The sequence below is a fragment of the Populus nigra genome, chromosome 4 (assembly GCF_951802175.1).
Source record: "Populus nigra chromosome 4, ddPopNigr1.1, whole genome shotgun sequence".
In the NCBI taxonomy this organism is placed as follows: Eukaryota; Viridiplantae; Streptophyta; class Magnoliopsida; order Malpighiales; family Salicaceae; genus Populus; species Populus nigra.
In genome coordinates, this window is record NC_084855.1 from 1758305 (window position 1) to 1769151 (window position 10847).

Consider the following 10847-nt stretch of genomic DNA (forward strand, 5'->3'; position numbering starts at 1 on the left):
CCTTAGTTTACGTGAGTGCTTGGGCTATTGGTAGATTCTGGGGCAGTTCTATTGATCTGAAAGGAAATGATTTTGAGCTAAGACCATTTGGTGCTAGCTAGTCGAAGAATTTGTCCTGGGATATTGCCAATCTTCTTCATATATTTGTCTGGGAAATGCCATCTGTGGTGAATAGGGAAGATATAGACATTGATGATGTGCTCGTCAAGAAGAAAGAAGATTCAAATTAATGCTTTTAAGAAAATAATGTGGTTGATGATTTAACTATTGGTCTTCAAACTTATCACCATCATTTTCAACCACCAACATCCATCACGCGTTGTTCTTTAAAGTCGACATTTTGAACAGAAAGACCACCTCCATCGATGTTTAAAGTCAACAAAAATGCCCCACTCAGCAAGAGCATAGATCCAAAACCCGACATATAGTTGCCAATCTTTTAACATCAAACCATTATTATTAAACTCAGATAGTTCTAGCACGTCAATTTGAAATTCGGTTGACCTGACAGTTAGGTGGACTGGTTCAACTAAGGTAGAAGACTGATTACACCTGATCGATCCGTGCCCCGTGACTCGGGCAAACTTTAGTAAGATCTTTTTTTTTTTAAATATGTTTTTTTCTCCTAGACTCTTTTTTTTATATTTTTTTAATTGGTTATTAATTCTTTTTAAAGTTTATTATATAAATACTAGAAGAATGTTTTATTTTTTCAATGTGAGATTTGAAACCTTTTAGTATATATACTATATGTTCACAAGAAAAAAATTATTTTTTCAATGTGGGATTTGAAGCCTTTTAGTATATATATTATATGTTTACAGGAAAAAAATTATGTTTTTTCAATATGGAATAAAAAACTTTTTGAAATATTCTTTTAAACTTTATTATTTACAACATAACCTATATTTAAATGAATTGTTTCTTAATTTTTTAATCTGAAATATTAAAACTTCAAATATATTTTTTTTAATTTTTTTGAGTTAACTTGTGTAACCCTCGACCTGGCTCTTTGGCTCCATGATCAGGTTTAATAACTACGGCATCAACCTTGGTCCAAATTCAAAGTATGTTTTTCTTGTAGTTGTCAGTCAAGTAGCTAACTAATTGATACAGTTAAAATTTAGAGTTAATTTCTAATATAAAAAAATATACAAGTATTGTAATATTATAAAAAAAATTAATTGAAAAATAAAAAGTTGATACCTGTATTTATTGGAATAAATAAAAAATAATATAAACCAATAAATTATAAAAAAGTTGTCAACATTAACTAAATACTAAAATGAAAAGCTGAAAAATAAATACATACGAAGAAACTTGATTTCAAAAAGCTCAAAGATAGATACATATAAAGAAACTTCATCTCATGTCGCAGAGCGTTCTTGAATTTTATTTATTTTTATTTAATTATATGGCAATAAAAAATTATTTTTGTAAAAACAATAATTAAAATATTATAAAAAAAACTTCTTTTCCTTATTAATGTATTATTTTTCAAACACAAAATATATTGTTTTTGACAATGTTGTTTATTGCATAAAAAACTAAAATCAATTAAAATCAATATCCAAAAAAATAAATATTACGAATAAAGAAAAAAAAGTAACTATTTCTTAAAAGAAAAAACTTTGTACCTTATTAACGCATTTCTTTTTTTTTTTCTCATTTTTTTTCCTCATATGTATTGTTTTTTTATACAAGAACTTATCTTAATAAAAAATTAAAAAAATAGTGAATTGATAGTTTTGACATGAATATATTAAAACATATAAGAATAATAAACTTAACAAAAATTACAATACACCTTTTTTTAGGCATGTTGCTTATTGCTTAACAGCTAAAAGCAATTAAAATAAATATCAAAAAATTAATGATTTGAAATTAAAAAAAAAGTATCTCTTTAATCAAAACCTCTTTCCTGATGCATTTTTCTTCTTGATAAATTTATTTTTTATCAAAAGCATTGTTCTTTAAATAAAAACATCATGATCCTAAAAGCAGTTTTACTATAAGAGAACTCAAAAAATAATGAATCTATAAATTTGACGCTAATGTATTAAAAATATAACAATACTAATTTTGAAAAAGAAATACAGAAAAACTTACAATAACAAAATAAAAATATATATAAATATTTGATTTTCCTTAAGTATTCAAGGTTCATATTTAATTATTTCAAAATTAATTATTAATATTATCATAAAAGACACTAATATTATTTAAAAATAATAGCATAATTGAATAATTATATAAACATCATTTTAATAAATTTATTTATTAAAAAAACAATCTCATTACAAAATACAAAAACACAATCAAGTAAAAAACTCAAAAGGTTATAAGCACGTGTGCTTGAAATTTGAGCCCATGTGTCTATGACTAAGAGTTTTTTTTTCTTCTTCTTCCTTAAAGGAAAATGACATGTAATCTATTTAAAAAAAGAAAATGAGCGATGAGTCACCAACCTGAATAAATAACTCTTAGTTCTTTTATAACCAACAACTCTTGGTTCTTTTATAACCAGAAAATTAGGATCAAAGTTTTTAGACTTAAAACCCTAGATTTCAATCATTTTCACCTAAAAAATCAAAAAATAATCACATGAACCTCTAAAACTCCATTTTTAATAACAAAATATATTTTAATCAGTCTAAAAACTCAAAATCAAATTAGATAAAAATATACAGGTGTCTTAATTGAAATAGCTATTAGAGCTTCTAAATTATTATCAATTTTAATAATAAATGGGTCTCTATGATAATTGTTTTTAATAAAATTATGTATTTCTAAAATAGAAGGTGCAAAAATGATACATTACCAAAAATTTTATATTTACTGATGGAATTTTCTATCCATATTTATACTATCATTTTATCGGCAATGAATTTACCAACGGGATCATAGACAGAAATGCTTCGTCTATAAAAATCTCATCGGTAATTTTTTATCTGTCATTGAGTCCGTCGGTAATAAAAAATATTTATTACCGATGGATTTAATAACGGGAAAAACACTCAAAAAAAAATTTTATTCGCTTCATTTTGTTAGTATTTTTCTCGGGAGGCTTGTCATATAACTGACATAAATACTGCAGCCAATTCCGTCGGTGATTATTTAAAAATATTTCAAAAAATTATTTAATAGAACTAGAAAATAATTAAATTAATATAAACCAAACCTCCATAATACTTAGGAATTGAATGGTTTGGAAAAAAGAAAAAGAAAATCAACTCAAACAAATTTGCAACAAATAAATAACACAAAAAAATAAACAACAACAACAACAAATAAATAAATCAACTAAAAAAATTTTCCACCTAACCAAGAAAACCTATTTCAGGACCTATAATCTAGCAACAAATAAAATAATTTAATTGAAATTGAACAACAAAATTGAAAAACAAAATCCAACAAAATTGATATCATATGAAAAAAAAAATCCTTCAACAACAATCATACAATTATTAAGAACAAAAAATTTTAAAAATAAAATAAAATAACAAATATAATGCAAAAAAACATTAAAGAGAAAAAAAAAGAAAAGAAAAATCTTTCATTAATGTAATTGCGAGTGAAGCTGAGAAGAAGAAAAATTCATAAAGTATGTTAATTAAAAAAAACTAAGAAGTGAGAAGAAATACATATGCATGGAGGAGAAGAGAAGAGAAAGAAAGAAAGGGATGGTGGTGTTTTTCACATAAGGAGAAGAGGGAAGAAGAAGAAGAAGAAGAAAAGAAGAGACGTGATTGTTATAAAATGAGGGATTCTAGTTTTTTAATTGGGGCATTTTACCGTCAAGTTTACTAACGGATAATTAAATATTAATATTTTTAATCATTTCGCTGGTGATTCTGTTTGTAATTTTTAATTGAAATTTTCAATTTAATAAATAAAATTTAGAAACCCCCCAAATCACCGATGACTTTTCAATATGTCGGTGATTTTGTTTGTAATATTTAATTTAAATTTTCAATTTAATCAAAAATTTTTAAAAACCCCTTAAATATCACCGATAACTTTTCAATTCATCGATGATTTTGTTTGTAAAAAATAGTATTTAACAGTGCAATATTTAATTTCATAAATTATTTTAAATAAAAAAATTGTAATGAATTTTAAGGATAACAAACTTCAGGGGCTGATTTGATTTTCTTGAAGGCTAGCATGAAAATCGAGTAAGAGAGAAAAAAAATAAATAAAAGGTCACACACGTCAAACCGGTAACTATTTTGAGTCGCTTGTACGTAGAGGGGATGCCGAGACACTCTGGATACTACCCTATAAGCAAAGTTTTGGCCACTGGATAGTATCACACATGCCATCTAAACCTGTCAGATATTATTCACGCGATTCCAGTTTTTTTTTTTTTTAATTTGCTCACCTTGTTGCCCCTAATTAATGACATCCAATAACTATTAAATAACTAAATGTAAAAGATAAAAAAAAAAAAAACCCTAAATCAAATGCAAAGCTTTTTAAACACCAAGAGCAATGAAGTAACTGTTTAAAAACTAACTCAAAGACTAAAAAGTTCCTTGACTAAAATTTAATGTCTTTTTGCTTTAATAAAATAATAACAAAGCTAAATGATTTTTCCAACTAAAGACAAAATAATAATTTAGATGTGGAAATAGAGAGTAAAGTATGAATGTGCATAACAAAGCTAAATGATTTTGCTTTCAAGAGTAATAAAATAATAACAAAGCTAAATGATTTTTCCAACTAAAGACAAAATAATAATTTAAATGTGGAAATACACAGTGAAATATGACTGTGCATAATGAATCTGTGAGGTTTTTTTTAGCTTTTGTTATGGTGATTGAAAGAACATAGATCAATCACAATGGCTTTACTCGACTTCCTAATTCTATCTGTCCCCATTTTCCTCTTGTTTCTTCTGATCAAGAGAAACAAAACCACTAAAAAAGCCTGTTTGCCTCCTGGTCCTGACGGTCTTCCCTTCATAGGTAACTTACACCAGCTTGGCAATTCCAACCTTCATCAGTATCTATGGAAACTCTCTCAAAAACATGGCCCCCTCATGTACTTGAGGCTAGGTTTCAAGCCAGCCCTGATAGTCTCTTCAGCCAAAATGGCTAGAGAGATATTGAAAACTCATGACCTCGAATTTTGTAGCAGGCCTGCCTTGATTGTCATGAAAAAACTTTCCTACAATGGCTTAGACTTGGCTTTGGCACCATATGGAGCTTATTGGAGGGAGGTGAAAAAAATATGTGTCGTTCGTGTCTTTAGCTCAATTCGAGCACAAAGTTTCCGTCCCATTAGAGAAGATGAGGTTTCTCGTATGATTGAAAACATATCCAAATCAGCTCTTGCTTCTAAACCATTCAACTTGACTGAAGAATTGGTGTCTCTCACAAGCACAACAATATGCAGAGTTGCCTTCGGGAAAAGGTATGAAATTGGAGGAAGCGATAAAAATAGGTTCCTAGAGTTGCTTCACGAAATCCAGGCGATGGTTTCAAGCTTTTTCCTTTCGGATTATTTTCCTTGCTTGGGCTGGCTCGTCGATAAACTAACCGGACTGTCTTATCGTCTGGAAAAGAGTTTCAAAGAATTTGATGCTTTCTTCAAAGGAATCATTGATGACAATCTTGATCCAAATAGGCCTAAGCCCGAGAGGGAGGATACTATACTTGATTTTTTGCTTCAGATATACAAGGATGGCTCATTTAAAGTTCAGCTAACCCTGGATCACATCAAAGCAATTCTAATGGTAATCTAATAAGTTCTAAACTCAAGTAATTTCATCTTGTATTCAATGTTCATTACTTTTTTTTATTCTCAATTCCAAGTGATGACTGTTATACAGTACAATGTTCGAATTTCTAAGTCCTAGATTTAGATTCAATTTAAATTTAAATGAGGGAGAGAATATTTTTGTGAGGTAAAAAAATAATAATTCGATAATGTGCACTCCAAAAACCAAGTAGACCGCCAAAAAGAAACTCGAGATTGTACTAACTTGGTCAGGCCTGCTAGGTTGATCTAAGATCTGGTTAAGTTGAATTTTGAAAAAATCAAGTAATAATTGACTTGGTCAAATTAAATTACTCGGCAATTCAAATTAGGATAAATTAGGATTCGATCAATCTTGTTAGGGTATATTAAACTTAAAATAATTAAAAATAGTATTATTTTAATTGATTAAGCCGAGACAGGTTTAATAATCTTGTGCACAGTTAGTTTCTCAGTAAATAATACAGAAAGAAATAATATATATATATATATATATATATATATATATATATATATATATATTTGTAGTATTATTCTCAATTTAACTTTCTTTTGCGTCCTTGCAGGACATATTTCTTGCGGGGACAGACACAAGTGCAGTTACTATGAATTGGGCCATGACTTTTCTAATGAAGAATCCTAAAGCAATGCGAAAAGCTCAAGAAGAAGTTAGAAATTTATTTGGAAATAAAGGTTTTGTGCATGAAGATGATGTTCAACAATTGCCTTACCTGAAAGCTGTGGTTAAAGAGACCATGAGATTGCAACCAACAGCACCACTACTAATCCCAAGAGAAACAACCAAGGAGTGTTGCGTAGGTGGGTACGAAATACCAGCCAAGACCTTAGTTTACGTGAGTGCTTGGGCTGTTGGAAGGGACCCGGAAGCTTGGGAGAACCCATATGAGTTCGATCCTGATAGATTCTTGGGCAGTTCCATTGATCTGAAAGGAAATGATTTTGAGCTTATACCATTTGGTGCTGGTCGAAGAATTTGTCCTGGGATATTTATTGCACTCGCCACTGTGGAGCTTTCACTTGCGAATCTTCTTCATAAATTTGACTGGGAAATGCCATCTGGGGTGGAAGATATAGACATGGATGATGTGCTACCCGGTCTTGTTCCTCATGTGAGGGATGCTCTCTGCCTTGTGCCTAAGCTTGTGTGTGATGGGGAAATAGGGCATAAAGGCACCGCAGTTCATGATTATTAGCTATTTCCCTTTAATTTGTTCGATATGGGCTTGCTACAATAAAGAATGGAGCATAACCCAGACATGTATTAATGAAAGATCCATTATTAGATCAAGTATGGCACTGGATATTTGTATTGATCGTGCACTATCGTTTTGTATGATACAATAAAAAGCATTACGGCTTGTATTTAATTAAGATCTATGTCTTGGATGGCATATGTTCATTCTGCATAATGGCAATATGAAAAGATTACGCCTTCTATTGTTTGATATCCGAGCATTAATTCATATTAAAAACTCTCTTTTCCTTCGTTCGATATGAATGCAAGCTACGTCACTGGATTGAGTAGATATAATAATATTCGTTGCTGTATCGTACTGCCTTTCCAGCTAATGCACGTAGATCAAGTGAAGAAATAGACTGACAAATTAGCTGAAGGTACCTCGACGATTTGATGATGGAATTTCATTCTATATAAAGATTTTGGTACAAGCTGCAACTCAAATCATAGAATTCTCCTAGTCCTCCAAGCCTCATCAAGTGCCAACCCCGAAATATTGTTTTCGTGAAGAAAACAGAAAAGCCGTGGAGGCAATTGAAGACTGAAAATATAAAGCATCTTCATCCTCTTCATCAGTTCTCATTACTGCACAATAAATCTCCTTATGAAACCTTGTTTAAATCTCCTCCATCATATTCTCATTTGCGAGTATTTGGTTGTCTCTATTGTGCCAATACTCTTTTTCGAAATCGACATAAATTTGATCCTAGAGCTATGCCATGCATATGTCTTGGTTATCCCTTTGGCATGAAAGGTTACGAACTCTATGATTTACATCTCAATACTGTCTCAATACTGTGTTTGTTTCTAGAGATGTTGTGTTCCACGAAAATATATTTTCTTTTGCACTCACGTATCCTATATCTCTTAATGATTCTGTATTACCTTTGCCTATTCCAATACATGACTCAGCTATTCCTTTACTTGATCCCTTACTTACAAATTCTTTTCCATTGAGTTCCATCAATGATTCACCTTCTAGTTCAAGAAACATGAATCCCACTACAAAACCATGTATACCATCTGCTTCAGAATAACACTGCAACCCAGTAGAAAGTCTTCTAGGGTAAAACACACATCTGGATATTTGCATGACTATCATTGTTATATTGCAACCTCCACTTCAGATCCTGCACCTTCGTCTACAGCTTCAGGTATTCCTTATTCTCTTTCTTCAGTTCTTTCATATGATCATCTTTCCTCTACTCAAAAATTATTTAGTCTTTTGTCTCTGCACTTGTTGAACACATATCTTATATCCAAGCTGTTAAACATGAGGAATGGCGTGAGGCTATGGATAATGAGATCAAAGCACTTGAACAAAATGATACATGGACTGTAGTTGATCTCCCTGCTTCCAAGCATGTTATTGGGTGCAAATGGGTTTACAAAGTCAAGTTAAAATCTAATGGGACTTTGGAGAGGTATAAAGCCAGGTTAGTTGCCAAGGGATACAATCAGTGCGAGGGATTGGATTACTACGAGACTTTTTCTCCTGTGGCTAAAATCACCACTATAAGAACCCTTTTAGCAGTTGTCGCAGTAAAGAAGTGTGATCTTCATCAATTGAATGTGAATAATGCTTTTTTTCATGGCCAATTAGATGAAGAAGTGTACATGTCTTTGCCTCCTGGCTTTGCCAAACAGGGGGAGTCCAAAGTATGCAAGCTACACAAGTCAATATATGGCTTAAAGCAAGCTTCTAGTCAATATATGGAAAGATTTGCGAAAGCTAGCTCTAAATTTGAAGAGAGATTTTAACTGACGACCAAGATACTGAAACAAAGTGAACCAGGAAGTTAGCAGTTGTAGCATTGCTGTGTCGTACTGCTTTTTTTTATATATTTTTTTTATAAGCAAACAAGATTAAGCCAAGAGATGGCAAAATAAGCAACCCAAAGCGTCACCATGAAAAACAGATACAGCAGAAAAAAATGAAGGAACCCAAGCAAACAAACTAGCCCAGGAAATGACTAGACTATAATTTTGAAACAATCGAATCTCCAGCCTCAGCCATTTCCTTCTCCACAATACCAATAGCAATCGGCTTCTTAAGGATTAGCTCTGTATGGCTCCCAGAAGTTTAATCAGTTCGACAGAATCTTAAGAAATATTTGTTGGAATTAATTTTGTAGTTTTCATCCAAATTGCTTTTTAGTTCTTCTAGTTCTCCTAAGTATATGCATGTAATTATTAAAAATATATTTATCTTTTAAGTCTCTTGAATTATTCTAAATTATTATATAAATATATGTTTAGAGTATTGTAAATTTAAATTCAAGTTTATAGGGACTTTCTTTTTTAAAAAGAGTAATGTAATATAAATGAGATTGGTTTTTCACCATGCTTTCTATGTTTTCATTTTTACTTTTCTCCTTCAAATATTTCTAGCAATATTCTGCAACTCCCAAAGCGTCAACAATGAATTCAAAGTTCCCATAGCTTATTTCCATGAATCCAAAATGAGAGATCTCCAATGTAGCTCTAGTAGTTCATCCCAGCACAAACATCATAGCATCAACGACATACATAAGACAATAACAAGAAGAATCCCCCGGTTGTCTAGAGGTGGTCATGGACACTTGTCAAAAGAAACAGTGCTTTCAGCCTCATCGGGAGGAATCCTTGGTAACCTTTCCTGTCCTCTGAGGTATGAAACCTCTTGAGAACTACTATCTCTCCCCCTTCTAGTGGAGGAAGGTTGAGAAGCGTCTCTCTCGGATCTAGGGTCCATTTTTATGCTCGACTAGAGATTCCAGTTTCAGGTCTGAAACTGGAATTTCATTTAGGAGACGCATTTTTTTTTTCTTTTACAGAAGTCATTCATAAAAATGTTCAAGAAGTTTTTGAAAAGCAGGAAAAAAGATGAAGATTATTATGTTTATCTAAAGGAAAAACTCCTTTGCGAAGAGACTTGTTCTCGTATGCTTTCATTTTAAGACTTCTAAATCAAGGAAGGAATAGGAAAATTTTGGCAAAAGTAAAAGTTGAATCGGAGAGAAAAAAAGGTTTATATACAGGCTACTACCTCTTACTCCCGGTAAGTAATAAATGAAAAACAGGTGAGATCATGTCATAATCTAATTTTTAACATAAAATTAAAAAAAAATAAACAAATAAAATAAATGAAAGATTAAAGTTTGGATCGAAATAACACAAATGAAAAACTTTAGGGGATTAATTATATTGAATTTATAATTTGAAAGTTAATTTTTTTAAAAATAAAAATAATTTATAAGTATGAGATTTTAATTAAATTTTAATTCAATTTAATTAATAATATAGAGAATTTAATTGAATAACAAATAAGTTTGAAGATTTAATTAAACTTAAAATTAGTTTAATTAATAAAATCAGGAGTATAATTGAATAAATATTAAATCTCTCAGCTATTTAAGGTTGAAATTATAAGTGATTAAGGTTCAGGGATCATCTTGTAAAAGGCACGGCATTTCTTCCCAGGGGCTAGATTAAGAGTTTTTGTCACTTGGAGGACCAGATTGAAAAACGGCAGCCCAGTCCAGAAACGGCGCCGTTTTTCATTTCTGGCCATCGTCTTCTTCCTCTGGAAATAGAGGAGACAACCTGCAAAGAAAAAAAGAAATCCTGCATAGGTAGACAGCTCAAGACAAGCAAGGACAGATTGATTTGGTCTGCATAGGTAGACAGCTCAACAGCTCAACACTAAGTTGTGAGAATTAATATACTTAAATATAATTAAGCTAACAAGAAAGGAACTAATTAAATGAATATTTTAATTAGCAACTATCTAAATACTAAATAACATGTTTTCTTTTAACACCAACCAAGACGTGAGTGCAGGGGC

The 10847-nt window shown here is 30.9% G+C and overlaps 1 protein-coding gene across 1 annotated transcript; it reads left to right on the top strand.

Annotated features, from left to right (window-relative positions):
• Positions 1–4801: 4801 nt before the first annotated feature.
• Positions 4802–7151, top strand: LOC133690592 (cytochrome P450 83B1-like). The gene is made up of 2 exons (XM_062110816.1): positions 4802–5740; positions 6330–7151. Exons 1-2 carry the CDS (start codon positions 4847–4849, stop codon positions 6975–6977), a joined length of 1542 nt encoding a protein of 513 aa, XP_061966800.1. The 5' UTR covers positions 4802–4846; the 3' UTR covers positions 6978–7151.
• The last annotated feature ends 3696 nt before the right edge of the window (positions 7152–10847 follow it).

What these genes read in the sequence shown, in the direction of transcription:
- LOC133690592 (XM_062110816.1), top strand. Translation starts at nt 4,847, where the DNA reads ATGGCTTTACTCGACTTCCTAATTCTATCTGTCCCCATTTTCCTCTTG. An exon ending in ACATCAAAGCAATTCTAATG is followed by an intron (nt 5,741 to 6,329) that starts GTAATCTAATAA and finishes GCGTCCTTGCAG; the next exon opens with GACATATTTCTTGCGGGGAC.